Raw genomic sequence first — 22,648 nt, 5'->3', positions numbered from 1 at the left:
CCAATCAACTAACTCATATTCAAGAATTCTGCCAGATATGTAATCCATATTTTTCATCATGATCTAGAATGAGCAATGTTATTTGACTCATCACTTAGGTGTCACTAAATGGTTGCCCAATCAACTAACTCATATTCGAGATTTATGCTAGATATGTGATCCATATTTTTCATCACCTATATGTGTCACTAAATGTTTGATTTTCAATAGTTAAGTTGAAAATCTTGCTAGATTTATGATTTACTAGATATGTTTCAAGATAAATATGATGAGTCATATTGTTCATTGACTTGTATGTTTGGCCATGCGTTTTGGCTAAGGGCAAAACTAAGTTAATTAATTATCTCAAACTTTTATGGCATCCTCATGCTAGAGGAAAACAGATAGTAGCAATCACATAGATAGGCACGCCCAGAAAGATCCTACTTTGAACTTTTATGGTTTTGTGATTGGCCACTATATTCAAAATGACCAAGCCTCCAAGTATATTTGGCTAGAAAGTTATAAGTACAATCTCAATACCACAGCAGGCAGACCTCTCTTGTTTCATTCGATATCTATATATTGACATGTTTTATGTTTTTGTTGGAAAAACTGATTAAAGAAAAAGAGATATGTATGAGTATATAAAAATAATCATATAAGATTCTAGGTCAGGAATCACACTACTATATGAAATAATGAAACCTCTGAAAAATCGGGCTTTTCTTCCTGACAAAGTAGATTGTATGGTTGGGATTTTTTAACCCTATATTAAGAGTGTTGAATTATTGGGATCCAACAGGAGGAGGGAAAATCCCCATTTTGCTCCTATGCAAAGCCATATCATCCCTTGGTCTCCTCCCATTTAACAATAGGATGGGGTTGATGTACTGTTATAAATTAGTGCTGTCGAGAGCCGTTCTCTCATGCCCCAACGTGCTCGACCTCTGGATGCTTTTTAAAAGCATGGTCATGTAGCAATGCTTAAAGCGTCATAAGCCTAAAAAAAAAGGAAAAGGATGCGACCTAAAGTGTCCTTTTTATCTTTTCCATGCTTGAAAAGATGACGCTTCTTTGATGTTTGTTGTTGCATGTGTAGGATCTTGCGGCACTAATAAGCATCAGGTAACTTAAAAGGTGCCAAGAATGCCTATTTTTCCTGTAGTGTGATCAATTGGTAGGCAAGTACTGCATATTTTTGGGAATCCACTGCAATAAATGTTTTTTTTCTCCACTTAGTTATCATTAATTTGAGATGATCTAGTCCATGCTAAATGTATACCGGTTATGAAGTCCATTGTTAGTAGTAATCTGGAATCCATAAATTCGTTTCATGTTATCTACAATTTTTTCTGATAGATCTAATGGAAAAGGAATAAATGATTTCCAAAGCTAATGATTTTGGCTGGGATTAATGAATTTGGCTGCATTTGTAGAAGGAAAACCAAAAGCTATAAAGGAAGCAATGGGAACTGTTGGAATTACTACTCGTCAGGTGAAAAGCCACCAGCTGCAGGTCCCTCTATGGTTTTTTTTTTTTTTTTGATCTTTTCTTTATGTGTTAGGTTACTCTAATTTGTTTAATTATTTACTACATAATTAGATTGATTGGTTATAAAACTCCTGCAAAATCATCATTATACTTTTTTTTTGAGAAATTGTGAGCAGTAAGGGCCTCCACCAGTCCACCTTGTCCTCACATAAAAGTTGAAGCAATTTATTTCCTATTTAGTTTCCAAATTCACCTCTTGTTTTCTCCTTGGTACATCAGAAATATAGAGCTAACTCAGGCATAGATAAGGCACCACGAGCGTTCTCCAAATGGTACTTGTTGCTTAAGCTTTATCTTTATGAAAGGAAAAAAAAATATCTCTCTAAATTCTGGTTAACATTACATAGCATGCACTTCAATGAAATATGTCCTCGGAACTTATCTGGGCATCATCATGGCTATTAATTATAGTAATCTTCTTGTTTTGTTTAATCGGTGATTCATACTTCAAATATCTATTTTAATATTAGAAAATTCTGGAATCTCATGCGTGCATCATCCGGTCTTTCATCTCCACGTCTCTTGCTACTTTACTACGTCCATGTCAAATTGATATCACCTTTTAATTCCAGTTTTTGCTTAGGAGGGTGACGCAGCGTTAATGAATAAACAAGGATTCACATGAGATGAAAATTTTCAAAAAAACAAGAAAGAATCCTAGACTCCAACAGGAGAATATAATCCTGCAAATTTTATTGATAATAATCGAATAAACATAAAACAAGATATTTAGTGTCTCAATTCTAATGCGGATAGTTGAAAATTAAATAAAACTAAGAATACGAAATTGAATCAAAGACGGACTCCCAAACATAAAATAGCTCTAAAACCTACTAAAACGATGGATTTTGGGTCTAAAAACTAGGGTGATGGGTAAACCTGGTTCATGATCATAGAGCTCAGAACGAGCTTTTTGTTGATATATTATAGGTTCTGTAACTTTTCTTGGATCAAAAGTTGTGGGCATTTGAAGTTTAGATCCCCATTTTGATGCTCCAATTCATTTATTTAGGCTTTCGTTGCTTCCTGCAATCCATCTGATCCAAGTACTCTTTAGCCATACGTCCCATGCCAGAGGGTCAAATTACATTGATAATAAGAAGTTGAGTGGGCTTAACACAAATTTATCCTATACATACAATCTTTATATTACACTTATTTATGAATTGGTTCTTCTATAAATTTTAAATAATCAATAAAGAAAGGGGGCAGAATGTTATTAGGTTATGGTAGTTTCGTTTGGCTTATCACAAATTTGTCCTATATATACAATCTTTATGTTACAGTTATATTAGCTTGATCATCTTAGCACATCAGGCATTATACAACCTTTGAGCAAGGAAATTTGGCATGGTGTGCATCCCACCATTGGGATGTTGCCCATCTCAAAGAGCAAGAAACCAGACAAACCAGACAGGAGGCTGCCACAAGATGCTGAATGAGCTGTCCAGTCCAGAAAGTTTTACCCGGCCATTGGAAAAGTCTTGCAAGATCTTCACTCGGAGTCACGAACATGAAGTATGCTCTTGGAAACAGCTTTTTGATGGTCACAAGTACTGGAGAAACCTATTGCACCCAGCAATTATTCCGAATTTTGATGCACTTCATAATGGTTTTTATGCATCACATGCATAACCATGCAAAGTTTTTAAGCATCATTGGATCTGAAGCAATTGTTTCTTTATTTTCAGAATTTAAGGAGCTTAAATTTGCATGTTGCAGATATAGGAAATTCAGAGAAGAGTACCTAGGGGTGTTTACTTGGGGGGAGTTGGGATCTAAAATCGAAATGAGAATGGATGACTCCCATTCCAACCATTTAGTTGGGAGGAGTCTCATTTCGATTTCGATTTCGATTTCGATTCTGAGACGGAATGGGAATGGCCCAATTTATCTAAAACTCAGTTTCTATTCCTAAGGATTCAAATTTTGAATTCGATTCTTATCACGACCAAACGCTTTAGAAGATTTGGCTATTCTGATTCTGATTCCAATATACTCCGATTCTGGTTGAGAATCAAACACTCCGACCAGGGTAATTAGGTGACGTTTTCATATCTATTCTGGGATCGGCTCCACCCAACATAGGTTGCTACAGAGATGATCAAGGTTGGGTTCTGCACTGGATTTAGTTACTGATGAAATTGATGTTTAAAATTGAAAGAAAAGAAAGCCCACATCACCACTTTTCTCAATTTGAGTTCTGTCCACTTCTTGATTTCCTACATTAATTAATTAATCATGGCCATCACATTCCCCTAATGTTCTTGCTTTCATTACTCTTGCTTTTATAGCTTTTTATTTTCTCGTCTGATGGTCGAACCTTTTGACGTTCTTTTCTCACATCATGATGCAAGCAGCCGGGAGGAGCTGTTCTCAATTGAGTGCGATGAGAATGACCAGGCCTGATAGGAAAATATTTTTCCTTCTCAAACCCCGCATTCTTCTTCTCAGTTATAGGCTACCCATATGTGCGGCTTAGGCAGAAATACTTTGCTCAGCGGTCCATAAGGACCATGGTAAGGGTCTTGGAATTTAATACGGATCAGAGCATGATAGATGTGGGAGAGAGCAGAATCTGGTATACAGTACTTACATGGTAGCATAATCAATTTATTGGGTGGATGTCTGATCAGGACACCACCTCCCAAGATCCTTTCAGTACCACGCGATGCAGCAGGAAGAAAGAAGAAACAAAATAAAAAGAAAACAATCAAAATACGTGGATCAGCCACAAAAGAGCTCGCCTCCACGGGGCATGTAAACTTCACTATAAAAAAGAAATTTTACAAGAGGAGACTTCACCCTCAACCCTTGTACACCCAATTCTCTCTCATTTGAAGTTCCCCTCACAAAAGCTCTCTCTCTCTTGGAGACCCCCCTGAACCCCTGAAGAGCCTGGCGACCGCTGTCCAGAAACCTCCTGCTCTTTCTCTCACAGCACGTCCGCCTCTCTCTCTCTTCAATCGGGTTCGTATGGCTCTGTACGGCGAGAAACCGAACCGCTGCCTTCTCTGTTCATCTCAGGCCCTTTTAAAGGGTTAAACAGAGCTTAAAACCTAATTAGATTAGGTTTAAGAGTCCTAAACAAGCCAAATCAGTGTCCCAGACCGTCGGATCAAGACCGGGAGCCACCTGGGCTGTAGGATCGCGCTCCGGTCCACAGAATAGTGCCGTGGACCGTGAGAAACACGTGGGAAACGCCCACGCGGTCCACAGGCACCGCCATGGACCGCCCGGTCCACGGTGGATTGGGGCAAGGGGGGCCAGCAGGCCGCTGGCCTGGGCCGGCCCGCGCGTGCGGGCCTGGGCCGTGCCTACGCGTGGGCCTGCGTGTGCCTGGGCCGCGCGCCCGGCTGGGCCGTGCGCCCGCCTGGGCCGCGGGCCCACCCCGCGCGGGCCTGGGTCACGCGTCCCGCGCGGGCCTGGGTCGCTCGTCCCGCGCGCCGCCGCCTGCGGCCGCACCGCTGCCACCCGCCGCCGGTCGCCGGCGGTCCTCCGCTGTCTCGATTCTCGTGCCAACTTTAAAAGCTCGTATCTCCTCCGTTCGAGCTCCGTTTCAGGTGATCTTGATCTCGTTGGACTCCGTTTTTTGCCGCGAACCTCGCTGTGGGCTCAATGTGGGCTGAATCTTGAGGCGTCAAATCCTAACAATCTCCACCTCGACTCGATATTCGGCCTCCTCCAAACTTCGAGAGCTTCTGGATCTCCTCGCCCCCATGCCCTGGGGCAATCGCCTGCTAATCATGGATGGGCAAACATGGGAGTCGAGTCAGGCTGCTTAATCCCATCTCCGTCGTATGCTGTGCTCCTCCTGACCTGAGACCTGCTTGGGGCATCATCCTGCGGCAATAGGAATCTCACCTTGCGACGTCGCCTCTCGTTCTCCCGAGTCTCCTGTCTCGTGCCCGATCCGCCTCCTGGAGCTCCACCTCGCTCCCGAAGCTCCACCTGGCTCCCGAAGCTCCACCTCGCACTGGGCTCCCTGCCAGGTAATAATGTCCTCTACTCTCCTTCTTCCCCTCCAGCACAATCCTATCGCCGCGTAGCACCCTCAGGATTCCTCCACTAGCTACCATCCTGTAGCCTCTCGAATCCAGTCTGCTAAGTGAGATAAGATTTCGCCTGAAATCGGATATGTATCGGACCTCCCCCAATCTCCTCACTGCACCGTCATGTGTCCTCCAGCTGACCGTCCCAATGCCTCTGATCGCACAGCTCGATCCATCCGGCAGATATACAGTGCTCTCACTGTTCTCCAGGGAGTCAAACTGCTCCTCTCTGCAACACACATGATAGGGGCATGCAGAATCTAATATCCACTGCTGGGAAGAAGTAGATACCTCGTCAGATATCTCCAGGACATCTCCATCTGAATCGCTGCCGGCCGTCGCTACAGCAGCCACCGTCCGATTTTTTAGTTGAGGGCAATCTCTGGCTAGATGCCCCAACTCCTCACACCGGTAACACCTGGTTTTGCTCAAGTCCCTCCTGGACTTAGACCGCCCTCGATGCGATCTCCTGTCGCTCCGTCTACCGCCTCCTGCTCCTCCAGAAGCCACCAAAGCTGAGCTACCGCCACCTGAGCTCGAAGCTGGGTTCTCCCTCCTAAGAACCTCATTCTGGAGTATCGCCACGGTGACCTCATCCATCTTGATAGTGCTCTTTCCCACTAGAAGAGCAGTCACCAAGGACTCGTACGAAGGGGGAAGCGACGCCAGCAAAACCAGCGCCCTGGTCTTCTCCTCAACGTTCTCGCCAACGCTGAGAAGGTCGGTGAGGATCTTCTGGAAGTGACTCAGATGCTCCTGCACGCTCTGTCCTTCAGTCATCCGCAGTTGGTAAAACTGCCTCCAGAGGAAAAGAGTGTTGGTGAGAGACTTCGCCATGTACAACTCCTCGTGCTTCGACCACAGCACCGTCGGGGAAGTCTCGCTCAGCACATGGATTACCACCTCATCCGCCAGGTACATGCGGATGGTACTCACCGCCTGCATCTGTAGTCGTTTCCAATCCCGCACCTCCATGGTGGTCGGTTTCTCATCGCACAAGAGAGCATCGATCAACCCCTGTTGGATGAGCACGTCCTTCACCCTTGCCTGCCACAAGGAGAAATTGCTCTTACCATCAAAGTTGTTGATCTCCATCTTGATTGTTCCTGTTTTCTCCATCTTCAGTCTTGCTCACCACCACTGCAATCTGCGTCCTTGTACCGCCTTGCTCTGATACCACTTGTTGGGTGGATGTCTGGCCAGGACACCACCTCCCAAGATCCTTTCAGTACCACGCGATGCAGCAAGAAGAAAGAAGAAACAAAACAAAAAGAAAACAATCAAAATACGTGGATTAGCCACAAAAGGGCTCGCCTCCACGGGGCATGCAAACTTCACTATGAAAAAGAAATTTTATAAGAGGAGACCTCACCCTCAACCCTTGTGCACCCAATTCTTTCTCATCTGAAGTTTCCCTCACAAAAGCTCTCTCTCTCTTAGAGACCCCCCTGAACCCCTGAAGAGCCTGACGATCGCTGTCTAGGAGCCTCCTGCTCCTTCTCTCACAGCACGTCCGCCTCTCTCTCTCTCTTCAATCGGGTTCGTATGGCTCTGTACGATGAGAAACCGAACCGCTGCCTTCTCTGTTCGTCTCATGCCCTTTTAAAGGGTTAAACAGAGCTTAAAACCTAATTAGATTAGGTTTAAGAGTCCTAAACAAGCCAAATCAGTGTCCCAGACCGTCGGATCAAGACCGGGAGCCACCTGCGCCGTTGGATTGCGCTCCGGTCCATGGAATAGTATCGTGGACCGCGAGAAACGTGTGGGAAACGCCCACGCGGTCCACAGGCACCCCCATGTACCGCCCGGTCCACGGTGGACCGAGGCAAGGGGGGCCAGCAGGCCGCTGGCCTGGGCCGGCCCGCGCGTGCGGGCCTGGGTCGCGCCTGGGCCGCGCGCCCGCCTGGGCCGCGGGCCCACCCCGAACGGGCCTGGGTCGCGCATCTCGCGCGCCGCCGCCCGCCGCCTCGATTCTCGTGCCAACTTCAAAAGCTCGTATCTCCTCCGTCCGAGCTCCGTTTCAGGTGATCTTGGTCTCGTTGGACTCCGTTTTTCACCGCGAACCTCGCTGTGGGCTCAATGTGGGCTGAATCTCGAGGCGTCAAATCCTAACACAACTGAAAATGGTAAACATGCAAGGACCATGATGATCTTCTTTAAAAAATTAATCAATAGAATAAACACCAAAAAGCGGACATGTATTCAATGACATGGAAACAATCATGTATCATTAACTGTATGGATATATAACTACAGTACGATCAACATTGGTACCAAGCAGCTGGGCAACAGTTGAACAAGCTTTCACAGATTGAGCGACGAAGAATGAAGAGGACTGGATAAGATCCATCACCAAAACCATCAGCATCAGTTTTCCTGAACCGCAACTCTTTCCCAGTATGTGAAGGAAACTGACAAGTTTTCTTGCATGGAGGGAACGTACAAGCATATAACTGGGCAAGTAAGAAAGCTCAACCTGAGTCTAGAACAAGTGCCAAGAAGTATGTTGCCCTATTGATGTGATTGGAGAACTACCATGCTTATTCAGTATCTCGCTACATCTGCATTTTGTTTCGACTTCAAAACCACCTATGAATCCAATACCAGTAGCCCTTTCGGTTCCACCGTAGATTTTTCTGGGTCATTGAAAAGGAGGAAAAGTTGGAAGAGAGGAAACGAAGCCAATAGCTGGAACAAAGTATTTGACTATTTTGTCAAATAGCTTTGTTTAGGCTTAAGAGGAAATTAGTACCCACAAAGTGCTTTTTCAGCTTCTTTGAAGTCTGTAACTACCGCTTTATCCTGGTGCCGAAGAGGTTGTTAAGTAAAACAAAGCTGAATAAATAGGTTTTTATTCAGGTTTCTCCAGCTAATTCACGAAGCAAAAAGAAGGTTTACAGAGCCATATTTAATATAGATCAAAGAACAATTGCTGACCATTCATGTCAACGAGAGATAAAGTGGCTTTCCAAGAAACCAAACAGGATCATCAAATACAACTAGAGAGCTTCAAGCATAAAAATGTGCAAAATGATAATGAAATAAACCACTAAAGGAAATAAAAATAACAGAAGACGAGAAATATGACATGCAGTCTAAAATGATGTGAAAATTGGAAGAACCAGATATCCATGCACCATCAGATTCAGTCTACAAAGTCCAGCAGCAGCAAATACGAGACTTTTTAACTCCCAGCCACAGCCAGAGCCTCCCAATATTCTTCATCCCAGGTCAGTCCCAGAATGGCAGATTTTCTGCGGACAATCTATATCCAAGAATGCAGCTTTACAATACTGACTCTTGTATTGATTTCAGCATATTTTTTATGCTAAACGATGAACAAGTATGCAGGTAAACATGGTTGGCATTAGAGACACACAACTTGAGGAAAAAAAAATAGATAACTTGTGCCAAATAAACCTTAAAAGCAAGTTCATCTCGTCCATTCAGCAAATAATCACATCTTCTGCAATCACAATAATTTATAACATACAGCCAATAGCTTGCATATCTCGAAATATGTTTCAGAGATGGCACCAACATTTTGATTCCCAATGCATACAGAAGGATATAGTTTAACAGGTTTCTCAACCAAGACAACGAAAAACTAAGTCAGTAAGATCTCTTATTACTTCCAGCTCTGTTGTACTCTCCTAACATGATACACCACTTGCAACTGCTTATTATGAGCGAAGATACCCGAGAATGGTGTTTTTCAGCCTACACATGTCTTATGAAGAGATACCACTGGAAAGTAAAAGCATCTCCCTCAACTGATCCAGACAAGCAGCAGAAATACATCATTGTATTGGTCCAATCAGCTGAATATCATGAATACACTAAATATGGCTCATGAGATTATAGCAGCAAAACAGGAAGCTGGAGAAAATCTTTCCCGCAATTATTGAACAAGGGATCCTTCATGATCACTCAGCAACCTGCAGATGCAACTTTAAGCCATCAGTACCAAATCAGCAGAAAAAGGAGTGCATACCAAGCCTATAAAGCCCCATATAAAAGAACCTAATTAATGTCTCATTCCGATATATTTAGCAACATCCACCAAAAAAATTGTGAACTATATTTTCTCATGACGCCAGTCCTGGGAACTTTGCTCTTGAGACCTGGGTTAATGGAATATTGTGGTAATTTTATGAAAGTTCCACAAGCCCTTTGGAGTAGGTATATTCCATAGGATAGCTAGCATTGCATTTCATACAAGCAAAAAGAGATTCCAATGTATTTGAGCTGAGGCTATAATGGAAATTGTTTAATAGCCTACCAGTTGGAATGCACTGTACTCGGAGACTACAAACTTCATTATATTGTACAAAATAGCCAAATGTTTTAAAAAGCGGCTGAAGTATTTGAGTGTCAGGGGAACATGCGAACTGGGCCACAAATGCAGGTGCATAAATAGTTAGCATCTAAAAAAACATATATTAATTACAATAATAATAGAAATATTTTGTTTTAGAAAATAGTAATATTAATAACAATAACATCCGGACTGCTTGAAACCTACAACCAACCCAACAATTACCTTGAACCTGCCCTGTTCATATAAGTTTGCTTAAAAAAAGTGGCCATATACTTAGGTACACAATGCTAAAAAGGCCATAAGTACAGTCAGACAATGCTAATCCTGCTGCATATATGTCCATAAAATGCTCAGCTGATCATCCTTCAACTCATATGCAACTTGACCATATATAATAGCTACACATAGTGGTCAGCACTGTGGTCAAATGACTGCATAAACGCTGAAAAATAGCAGAAATATGTCTACTAACCTGCTATATTTGTTTCATCACCTCGGACCACCTTTTTAGAGACATATCTCCTACCTGCCTGCTAAGCTGATGATAAGCAATGTGAATCCAATTTCTTTTGATCATGCTCCATCCCTTGAGGCACACCAGAATTCTAATGGAGAACTTACTAAGTATTGAACTTTGTCTCAACCATTGTGCTTCCTTAGCCCAAAACAACCCTTGAAAATATTATTTAAATTATCCTAGATTCAACATCTTAACTTATGGAGAGATGACAACGCTTGTGATACTAGTAGACATTAACATTGTAATTTTGTTCATCTTCTAGGAGGAAAGAGATATTAGTCAAAAGCAAAGTTTGTCGAACCAGTACTAGAGGTCGTACCAGCCAGCAACTAATTTGGCACAGCCAGGGCATACCGAAACAAGGAAAGCTGTAGAGGGAAAAGGAGAGGGAGAGGATCGAAAGACCATCATTGTCCAGGAGGAGAGAAAGGGGGGGGGAAGGATGAAGACAGGGGAAGAGAGAGAGGGCAAGGGAGAGAGGGAGTTGCTATTGTTGTTGAATGGGGCAAAGAAAGGGAGAGAATGAGACTTACCCAAGGGGCCTCATCATCAATACTGGTGTCCTCGTCGACCAATTGGGGACACATGCCATTAGGGTTTTGAGGGTGGGGGAGGGGTGAAACCACGATCGAACGTGCAAAGGAGTTGGGTTTGGGGAGAGCCAAATATATATCAAACCAAATATATCGAACCATGTCGATAGCCAACTAGTCCAATTTGGTACCCCCCAAATCAGCTGGTTCAGCACAATTTGGCCAACACTGGTCAAAAGCATGTCTACAAGATAACTCACTAGTATGAAACTTGGTGAAATGGTGCATAGCTTGTTTATAATCCACAAAATGCAATTTGTACAAACCCTATGATACTGGTTTTTGAGTGTGCATATGGATCTGAATTGGGAATGAGGATATGACCTCACTTTATGACATAGATGTATGTACAAAATACTAATAAACTGTGCAACATAAAGGTATGCTTCTTATATGATACACGAACTACATGAACATCCAAGTAGCTTTGCAATTTCAGACCACTTATCAATAACAGATGATTGCTTGTAATCATATCAAGCATGCAATCCTTATTAGCACAAAACTTCTGTGTAAGGTAACACACGTGCTTAGAGAACTCCTTTGGAACTCAAACCTACACCTTCTTCCTCAACATTTCCTTACTTCAAGTATTTCCTAAGATATTTGTTTTCCCACATCCATAACCATATCCATACACAATCTTGATTCAAACAAATTTATGTTTAAGTAATCCTTGAAATAATGAACTTCATAAAGAGGGATCTGCACTGAAGTTTCCTAAATGTCAAAGTGTACAAGTGCCTGACCAGTTGTATATAGCATTGCAGCAACAACCATCTATGTTCAAATGTCAATTGTTGTGATACACTATTTTTTTTCTAGATCCTAGTAAGCATGAAGCATAGTTGAGCTTTCGGTTAATCTGTTTGATACTATGCATTCTTCATCATTTTACGTCACCAAATATTGTGTTTTTCCTCTTTTATTGTGAGGCTTGTTAGGAAAAGTATTGACATAGTTATTAAATTTTTGTAGGTATCAAATAGTTTATGAAGTGATAGACACAACCCTCATATAAAAGAGGACTACATTGGATTGCATAGTGAATATTGCGCGTGAGGCATTGATGCATAGCAAGCAAGCAAGAGGAGATGGGGGAAGGGGGGACGACGCACCGGGGGAGGGGGGTTGTGGAAGTGGTCCCCTAAAATGATGAGATTGATTTATATTTTTGTAGGTGGATATTCAGCATTGGTAGGCATAAAAATGTCTAGCAACATAACATAATTAAAATACATAGGACATTGTGGGAAACTAAGTTGCTTTAAGCAATTGAAGAAGACCTAAGTTTTTGGCTCCTTGCTTCTTAAATGTGTTAGAACTATGGATATTGTTGTGAAACCTAGTCCACAGTTTGGTAAAAACTTGGCCTACCCATGATCTGGATTGCATAATCTGGAACAAAAAATCCCCAAAACAATCAAAGTCGGTCGCTTCGATCATTTCAGAAATTTCAAGCTATCCAATTTTGTATGCGATCCAAATCATGGATTGTGTAATCCATTGGATCACCAAATCCACTTAAATGGGTTGTTTTTGCAATGCGCACACATGACTCAGATTGACACCTCCTACGTTTCATGCCGAAACAGTAAACTAAGCCTCCAAAACTTATTTGGCCCTTTTTCTAAGATGGGAACACTTTAGATTGCAATTAGTATTCATATAGATGATTTTTAGGATGATTCGCAGGAGTTTTGTTGGATGCCTAAATGTTCCTGACCTATTTTCCTGTTAAGACTTATATTTGAATGCAACGGGCTACCTAGTTTCCTTGTATGAAGAATTCTGATCTCTATTAATCCAAGATTCGGTGCATTCAATATTAGGCAAGTACTTGTTGGATGTTTTGTTAACCCAATGGTTTGATTTTGATGCATACAAAATGTTTTAGTATGATCTTAATGATTGTATCTTCATGTAGTAGTTAATTTATTTTCTAGGAAGCTCAATAGGTTTGAAAGGTTAGAGAAGCATGGAGAAGCCTAGAAGAACAAATCCTAAAGTTAAAAAAGCATTTGGAGTATTTTGAAGCTTTTGCAGTGGAATCGATCCTAAATGAAGAAGAGTCAACCCCAAAATCTTAAGAATTGACCACAGAAAGTCATAGACCAAAAACAGAAGACAATAATTTTCAAATATTTCAAGTGCCGACCCCAGGACTTCAAGAGTCGACCTTAGGATGTCAGGAGTCGATCCTAAAATTTTAGAAGTTGACCCTAAGACTTTAGGAGTCGATAAGATATCGAAGTCGACCCCAAGACTTTAGAAGTTGACCCCAGCAATTCAAGAGTTAGGTGTAGACCCCAGGACTTTAGAAGTCGATAAGATTTCAGAAGTTGACCCCAACAATTCAAGAGTCAGCTTCTCTACACCTGACAGCCCTAACAGCTAGTTTTTCTACGAGCATAGAATATACAAAACGACTTCCAATGGCTACTTTCACCCCTACAATGGCTAAAAATAGCTCTCCAATGGCTAAAAATGGTTCTCCAACATCTTTTCCAGCTAAAAATGCTTTCAAATTTAATTAAAGGGTAAGGGGATTAAGGAGATTGAGTGGATAACGAAAAACGGTAAGGAATAGAAGCCAACCACCTCTTTTAGAGCTTCAACTTAAGTAACAATCTAAGTAGTGACCATTTAAAGCCTCCATCCACTGCAAAGAGAGCTTTCATATACCTATATTGAGAGCTTCAAGATCTATTTGAGTTCCACCACAAGATCAAGAGCAACCAAGAAAGGGCAATGGGAAAGGGTTGAATTCTATCCACCTCAAGATCCCAACATGTGGAGCAATCAAATTTGAGCAACAATGACATAAATCCGACTCTTGTAAAGGTTATATTGTATTTTATTTTCAATCTTTCATTTGTGCACGGGATTACAAAATCTTGTGTGAAGTTTTTGGTGTAGCTGACACCATGAAAAATTAGCTGTCTTGAAAGGTTTGACTGTACCCAAGAAGCAGCTAGGTTGTGGTCGATTGTCTTGGAAAATCAACTAGATTTTGCAAAACTTAGAAGTTGGCAAGGAGTTCCTAGGTGTTGGAGCTCAGGGTTGGTCTAGCTATACCAGCAAAACAGCTTAGTTTTGGTTGATTGCCAAGGAAAATCAACTGAGTTTGGTTGTGAACTTGAAAAACAATTAAGCTGTAATCTTATTAATAGATTATAGTGGAATTCCCTAGACAGCCCTGGGGAGTGGGCGTAGGAACAGTTTTGGGCTCCAAATCACTATAAATCTTTATGTTTGCTTGTGATTATTCTTATCTTGTGTATCTATTTATCTCTCGTTTTGCTGCGTATACTTAATTCACACCATTCTCACATTGCATAATTAAGTTTAGATTAGTTTTACCTAAGCATGGTTTAAGTTTGCAAAAACTTTTTGAATAACCCAATTCACTGCCCCCCACCCCCCAACTCTTAGGTTATCATCTTGGGTAACGTGTTTGTATAGTATTTGGGAGTCCTTAAAAGAGAAGGAAACGAGTCCAATTTTCATCTATTAGAGGATTTGTATCCAGCCGAAGTGAGTCAATTGGATTTAATAAAATAATTTGCTGCAGGTCCATAGTTGCCTTCTCTTTCTTGTTCTTCTATTTTACCATGATTCTCTCCCTTTTCAACTCTCCTCAACATTGTTTATTTTTTTTTTCTTCAAGTGAACTTAGCCCCGTTTCTTTCTTTACCATGCTAAACACTGCTGTTAACAGTGGACTTCCCCCTGATAATCAGATTTCTCCTCTTTTATGGGACTTGTTACCCTTTTTTCCAGAAAAATCTGATTATCCACAATCCCGTCCAGGATTCAATCTGAACCAACCTCCTCAACTACATATGATCTAATCTCTATCTTAACAACATTGCTAATTCAAACAACATCAAACTATGGATGACAGCAATCAGATTATGGCAGTCTATCTTAATTGCATGTGTATGACTCCATATCAATACTAGAATTCATCACAAAAAATTGACATGCATATCTGAGAACCTACCAACTTGAAATCACTTATTAAAATTATCATTTTCCTCAAATATACAAGTTTTTGCATGTACCTAACAAAAGAGATCCATGTGAATCAGCGTGGGAGTTTAATGTATGGATTAAGTGATAAATTAGGACTCTACATTTAGTGGCCAGTTGGGTTTACATGATTTATGCTGAGGCCATATAGAATGCCCAAGCAAGATATTCACTGCCCATCATGGGAGAACAATTTGCTTGGGAGATCAGGATTGATCAAACATTTAAGTTTGATCAGCAAGTTATCAAGAATGTTTGTGCATTGAAAAAGTCATTATTATTAGGTATACTTATTGGTGTGCAAAATATGTTCTTGGACATAGCATCTCCAGCACCTGATCAAACCTTAGGGCCTGTAGATGTCTTTGGTAAATACCAAAAAGTATAGCTACTCTATCTTGAGGATGGAAATAAGTTATTGATCATGGTGCAAGGACATTTGTGTGGATGATTGCACTATCACATCAAGAAAATTGTTATCTCATGATGTTACGAATCTCATGGAGTTTGTTGCAATGTTGTTCTGCTATGTCTCTCTAGATTTTTTAGATTCACATACAATATGGCACATACAAAAAATTAACAATTTAATAGTCATACACTTAAAACGCTCTTGATCACAATCCCATATCCAACCTACTTTCATAATCTCATACAAGGTTTGCCATACTGGTGTGTACCATCCCATACTAGGCATACTGTTTTATACTGGTATTGAACCAAAACTTAGTATAAGAAGAGCATAGAGTCTTCATATGCTGAACCGAACCTCGTACCAAATGTAATAATACTATGCCAACATGGTATCGATATGGAATCTAGTACTGATATTGGAAACCTCTGTCTCACATGCTTAAAGCATGATATAGTTTGTCCTTGCACCAGTTTACACACACTTTAGCATGATCTCAAAGTGCATGTGTTCATCTAGACTCTCCATTTTGGGCTATACACAATAGGTCTCGGACTTAGCTTCATGTAGGGGGCATGACCTAGGCATTTGGACCTTAAGTCCCACAAGAAGGCCCGAGATTGACTAAGGGGACTTCTTATGCACTTTAGAAGCATATCAAGATTCGAGATTTTTAAGTGAGGTGCTCTATATTGATCCTTATTGAGATTTTTAAGTGAGGTACTTTATATTGATCCTTATTGAGATTTTTAAGTGAGGTACTCTATATTGATCTTTAGAAGCATATCAAGATTGACTCAAGGGACTTATGCACTTTAGAAGCATATCAAGATTTGAGATTTTTAAGTGAGGTACTCTATATTGATCCTTATTAGGCTTTAAGGGGTGGCTAGCCATTTAACTGGCCATCCTTCTATCCTAAAAGCTAGGAAAAGCAGCCACTCAAGTGAGCTGCATACAACCTTCCTAACTAAAATCAGAGAAAGGGGCCAGCCACTTGTGCACACCCCTTTCCTCATGGAACAAGGACAAGAGCACCATCCTTATAAACAGAGGAGTCAACCCCCAAGGATAGGGAAAAAAGTTCCTCTCTCTCACCTTCTTTTCCTCTCTTGATTGCTCTCCTTCCCTCTTTCTCTCACTGTTCCAATGCAAGCTAAGGTTTAGAGAAATTTGACAGGCCTCTATAGGTGAGCAAATGGATGCTTCTCGCAATTCAACATGGGTTTAAAGAATGGAGATATTGCCTCAATCAAACTTGAGCATGCATTTGTGAGAAGTTCAGATTGCTTAAACCAGGCTTATGCAATTAAGTAATCTTCTTTTTTCTGGAAAGTAACTAAATGATCTTCTAACCCTTCTACATTTATTACTCCCCTCCTATCTCACTTTCACAAAGTGGCTCATTGCAAAAATCCAACTTCCTCACTATATTGCCGTTCATGATCATAGAAATATTATTATCACCTCTAGAAAGATCTAGGTAGCTCATTCTAAATTGGCTTATTGTGATCCCTTCTTTCAACATGAAACTTTTTCACACAACCACTTAATATCCAACTTGTATTTTGCTACCCATCCTCCACATTTTTCATTCAGCCAATATCTAACCTTGCTTATGCTACTTATCCCTCATCCTTTGTATTCACACGACATCTTGCACAACATTATTATTTTTATGAACCTCCAAATGATCCCAACCCTAGGACTAGTTGACAAGATCCATACCAACATAGCCAATCCATTCAGCCCATAAAAGATGTTCATCAATATGCAATATAGAAATTGATACCCCAACCCTCAGGGGGGCCAAAAGAAATCCAAAACCAATTTATAGGGACATCTAGAGCTATATGACCTATGTCACCTTACTTTTGATTATATGTGTTGTCATCACCCTTCACATGAAGGTTAAACAGATCTTCAACCAACTTTTTTCTTCTCAAACTTTGCATAAAGTAGACAAAATGGGGAACTATTATCCAACAAGGTTGGAAGTTTTGCCTAAAACACATGGGTTTGGATAAAAACCTACTGCATAGCTACTACTTTCGGTTATATCAGCCATGGTATTTCTAAATCGTGTGCCAAATCAAACTTCAAAACTGAATGATTAGCTCCCACATATTGTTTGTAACAGATTAAATTGATCATGGATGCTTAATTTAATGAATATTTGGGTGGTCAATAAGTTATACCATATTCATTACTTTTTAAAATGTATTTCAGCAATCAACATCATTGTTCACTTCATTCATTTTGGAGTTAAAAAAAGGTAAAATCAAGGTTTGCCATCTCGATACTGGACCCCATAACAATACAATACTAGTATAGTGTCGATATGCCCAGTACAGGGTTCAGTTCAATGTGTTGAGACTTAGAATGCCCTCCCTACTGAGTCTTAGTTCGGTACTAGTACAATACGAATAACCAGTATGGGATGGTACATATTGATACAGGTGAACCTTGGAAACAAATCCAAAGATTATAGATCCAACCTCCAAGAGATGATTTATTATAATGAACTTGGATTTTAAAAGATTTCAGGGATGCACATCTGATTCCAAAGAAATTTAACGGGAAAAAAATCTAGGATATAGAATGTTCTCTCTTTTTTCTTTTTTTCTTTCTTTTTTTTTTTTTTTTTGTTGGGGAAGTGGGGGTGGGGAAGGGGGGGTTGAATGTTCTTTCAAGGGAAAGGAGAGCAAACAGAATTTGTGGTGCAGATAAAGCACTAGAAGGACTAATTTGTAGGATTTGAGCTTGGGATATCTATAACTTGCAGTCAAGCTAAAAGGAACTTGGGTTCTCATCACATATCAATAGAAATATATTACAATCTAAAATAATGCAAAACCAAAACCACAACAATAATCATAACCATAAATGTCAAGCTGTGTCCGTACTTTGTGAGGTTCACTTCATGACCATCATGGACAGATCAAGAATCTCATTCATGCTTTTAAAAAGTAACTTGGAAACCATCTGTGGAAATTTGCGAGGTTCATAAACTAAGTTGAAGTAGTTTATATAAAACCTTATACACACTTGCAGTTCCAGTTATATTATATACACTTCTAGTTATATTTTGCTCAAGCCCCACAAAATAAGAAGCATACATTTGTTTGTCTTTAGATGATAATGCAATAGATTTGTTTTTTTTTTGCAAATAGTCCGGTCTGACAGCCATTCTCATCCTTACATGTATATAGCAATACATATAAACATGTTTTGGAGGTGTAAATGTATATGTTTATTCAGAATGCTGCAATCATATATGAACACATACGTAAGCATGTGCTTGGACAGGTTAGAAGCCTGCAGTTGGATAACAACTTCTCATACCATTTTCTCTCAAGTATACCTGGTTGAGGGGATTGTCTGGAGATTTCTTCCATAGCTTCCATATCATATCCTTGTATTGGTTGAGGGTCAGACCTGGTTTTTCTTCCTTCAGTTTGGCAAGCTCTGCTTCTTCAAAAGCCTACATGTACAAGTTTTAAAAGTTCAACGGACAAAATTGTACAAAATCAATAAAATACTTTATGGTATCATCTTGTTCCCCACAACATACATATCATCTGCTCCCATAAAAACTAATTTAAGCATCATAAAATTCCATTCTGATCTGATTCTTACAGACCAATGCATGAGACTTATCAAATTTGTCAAACTAGTCTGCCATGCATGAATTTGCGTAGGATGGCCAGCTCTATGCTCAGCTTACACTCAATACATGCAATGATGGCACACAGGTGGAACCATGTTAATGAGAGGTGATAGCTGCTAATGGAGACATTATTATGTGAGAATATCTTGGAGAAGAATTTCTAGTTTCAACGTAGAAGAATTTCTAGTTTCAACGTAAACTACTTTTCTATCAATGTTCTAATTTTCGTGTAATGGTGATATCAAATGGCAAAGTGAGGACGGCAATAACAAAGAAAACTTCATGCTTGATACTGCTCATATTGAGCAAACATTTATTTGTTTATTGATGATATTTCTTTGTTCTCCTCAATTTATTCCTTAAAGATGTTATAATAAGATGAATCACACATGTTATTTGCCCATATGGCGATCTTGGTTTCTAGAGGGAGCTGATCAAATCCCATCCCACCACATTGCGACTAGATTTATTGTGACATTCAAGAGAAAAGAAACTACCAATCACTGCACTATGTCTATATAGGTATTTTAAGAAAAAAAATTTGTTATGGAATGGTGCACCAGCGCACCCATCAACACCGCCACTGGAATCCTTGACTAGACATATTATCACATTACATTTAAAGAAACCACAGCTTCATTTTGTATAAACTAAAAGATGAGTATAATGAAACCTAATGACAAAATTGCAAGGTACAAGAAGTAATCAAGGAGGGATTTGTTTTAAACAGTTGCATGAAAAGACATCAAGGACTCCAAAAGACATAAGGAGGGTAGACTGATGCAGAGAGGAAAGTGAACAAGGCCAAAATTCTAAACAAGCAACTGTGTTGATGACAAGTTCTGTTTAAATAAGGCAAGAATGAAATATGTGGATTAACCAAGACGATGGAACAGAAAACAAGAGATACATATCAAGTTAAGCTAATTAAGAGCGAACAACAGAATTTTGGTGAAAATTGGAAGTCCAAAGAAAGATGAAAAGGTTAAACATTCATGAAGAAGTCTCTATAGGAATGAGATAGAACTTTTGAAGTGTTTCCTCATTTCAATGTGACATAATAATAAATTAATTTAAAATGAAGTGAAAAAGTAGGCAATTACATTTAGATTAAGTACCAAATTCGGGTCTGGAATATCACATAGAAATTAAGCGCATCAGGCAAAGCAGTTTTTGTACCAACTATCATAGAATTAAAAATATAACTTATATCACGAAGTTCTAAAAAAAGGATGGAAAAACAAAAATTATGAATAATGGTAATAACCTAAGAGGATTGATTTGTTCAGTGTCAGGATGATCAGCAATTTAGGCTCTTTTCTTGCTAGGCAACTATAGGAGACATACAGAGCATATAAAAGGCATTCACATCACTTGAGGAAAGGATATATTAAGATACCAATAGAGGTAATTTGACAGATATTAAAGATCAGGAGGTGATGAGCAGTACCTTGAAAGAGGCCTTGAGCCTCCTCTCAGGGTGGCGATCGGGGGGGAGCGAGGGCTCGGTGATGGCCATGCGAGCGATGGCGTCCTCGACGGAGTGGGCCTCGATGACGGAGTCGTCGCGGTTGGTGTTGGCGACGAGGATCAACCGCTCGTACTCCTCCTCATCGGCGGTGCGGGTCTCGCGTTTCTTGGCGGCCTCGGCGTTCCGGAGGATGCGCTGGCGCTCCTCCTCACGGCGGCGCTCGAGCTCGACCTCGGTGACCTTGGGGACGGGGATGGAGACGCGGCTGGCCTTGCGGTCGGGCTTGCGGCCGGATTTCTCCAGTTCTTGCTGCTCGATCTCGGCGATCTTGCGGTTCTCCGCCTTGCGGGTGGCGGCCTCCGCGCGCTTCTCGGCCTCGTCCTCACGCTTCTTGGCGGCGCGGGACTTGGGGCCCTCGGCGGCGCGCCAGTACTGCTCCTCCTTCTCGTGGGTCTCGCGCTCCTTGCGTTCCGCCTCCGCCGCGCCGCGCCGGGCGCGGGCCGCCTCCGCCTTCGAGTTTACCCCCATCTTCTTCGGCATCTTCCCTTTCTTCTTCTTGTCTCTGCTTTCTTCGATCGATTGTTTTAATTACGTTTCGGTTGGGAGGAACGGGAGGAAGGGAAGTGATGGAGAGACGGATTTTGGTCGGTCGCGTGCTGCGTATATCCTTCTCCCGGGTTACGCCAGATCCTTCTCGTGCTGGGCTTCTTTTTTTTCTGATAAAGAAATTCTCTGCAATATGAATAATTAAATAATTTTTTGTGTAAAATAAAATAACTGCGTAAAGTAATTCTTTGGTGGAATCATATATATATATATATATATATATATATAATATATATATATATATATATATATATATATAGAAATTCTCTGCAATATGAATAATTAAATAATTTTTTGTGTAAAATAAAATAACTGCGTAAAGTAATTAATAAAATAACTGCGTGTGTATATATATATATATATATATATATATATATATATATATATATATATATATATATATATATATAAAATAAAACCGAGGAACCGTGTTGGGTTGTCTCCGTTTGTTACATAGATAAAAATTATTTTGCCATGTGGAGTGAAACTGCGTGGAGTGGGATGTGGGAGGATTGAAAGAGTTTCGGAAGAAGCTTCATTCGCTTCAAGCCTCCCACCTGATCGAACTCTTGAGGATGGAAAAACAGTAAAAAAATGCAGCAGAAAAATATGGATGCGCATGCGGTGGAGTCGATGTCGATGAGGTGGGTACTGAGGCTGATGAAGTCGGGGGTTGTCGGAGAGCCAGAGGAGGGAGCCGGAGGAGTCGGTGACAGCAAGAAGGCTGCCGCGATGGGTGAGAAGGGCGGAGGGTGAGTCAATGCGGCGGGAGACCGGGGCAGCGCAGTTGGCGACCCAAACGACAATGCGAATGGAGAGGGAGGCATACCAGATGGTGAGGAAACAAGCGATGCTGGCGTTGGAGCAAAAGAAGCCGAGCTCGTAAGGCAGCGCCCAGGTGCAGGATGGTTGAAGCTTTGCCAGACGGGGATGGTGATGTCGCCAGCGAGATCGAAGGTACCGATGGAGAGACCATTGGTGGAAAAAACAGTCTTCAGGACTGTCACAGCATCTATGACGGTGGTGGAGAACGTGGACGTGATCCCTGTGCAGAATTCTGAGAAGAAGGATCAGCAGGACAGGGTTGTTGTTGTGGCTGGTAGGAGAGAGCAAGAGGAGGAGGACAGTTGGAGAGCCATAGGAGGGAGACGGATGAGTCGACGACGGCGAGGCGACCGATGGGGTCGGTGAGGAGGGCGGAGGGCGAGTCAATGCTTTGTTGGCGGGATGGTCGAAGCTCTACCAGACGGAGAAGTAGCCAGGGGAGAGGAGGAGGTTGCCGCAGTCGAGGAGGCAGATGGAGGAGACAAGGCGGGGGTTGTCGAAGAGCCAAAGGAGGGAGCCGAAGGAGTCGACAATGGCAAGGTGGCCGTTGGGGTGGGTGAGGAGGGCGGAGGGCGAGTCAATGCGGCGGGGAATCGGGACAATGCGGTT

General features: G+C 41.3%; 1 protein-coding gene across 2 annotated transcripts; it reads right to left on the bottom strand.

Moving 5' to 3' along the window:
* Window positions 1-9,007: 9,007 nt before the first annotated feature.
* LOC105032475 (uncharacterized) lies at window positions 9,008-21,290 on the bottom strand. 2 transcript variants are annotated; one of them, XM_073245731.1, is made up of 3 exons: window positions 20,588-21,290; window positions 18,813-18,951; window positions 9,008-9,524 (listed from the first exon to the last, which is right to left on the bottom strand). In XM_073245731.1, exons 1-3 carry the CDS (start codon window positions 21,146-21,148, stop codon window positions 9,517-9,519), a joined length of 708 nt encoding a protein of 235 aa, XP_073101832.1. In that variant the 5' UTR covers window positions 21,149-21,290; the 3' UTR covers window positions 9,008-9,516. The 2 variants fall into 2 exon arrangements, with proteins under 2 accessions (XP_073101832.1, XP_029116865.1); XM_029261032.2 differs by having other exon boundaries at window positions 18,832-18,951; window positions 20,588-21,288.
* Window positions 21,291-22,648: the final 1,358 nt, after the last annotated feature.

This window comes from Elaeis guineensis, chromosome 11 (assembly GCF_000442705.2).
Source record: "Elaeis guineensis isolate ETL-2024a chromosome 11, EG11, whole genome shotgun sequence".
Lineage (NCBI taxonomy): Eukaryota > Viridiplantae > Streptophyta > Magnoliopsida > Arecales > Arecaceae > Elaeis > Elaeis guineensis.
This window is presented reverse-complemented; position numbering and strand designations above follow the sequence as displayed.

Bases quoted from the DNA above. Each gene is read 5' to 3' on its own strand.
- LOC105032475 (XM_073245731.1), bottom strand. From the start codon at position 21,148: ATGCCGAAGAAGATGGGGGTAAACTCGAAGGCGGAGGCGGCCCGCGCC. The intron at 18,952-20,587 runs GTACTGCTCATC...TTGTACATGTAG, and splicing joins GGCTCAAGGCCTCTTTCAAG to GCTTTTGAAGAAGCAGAGCT.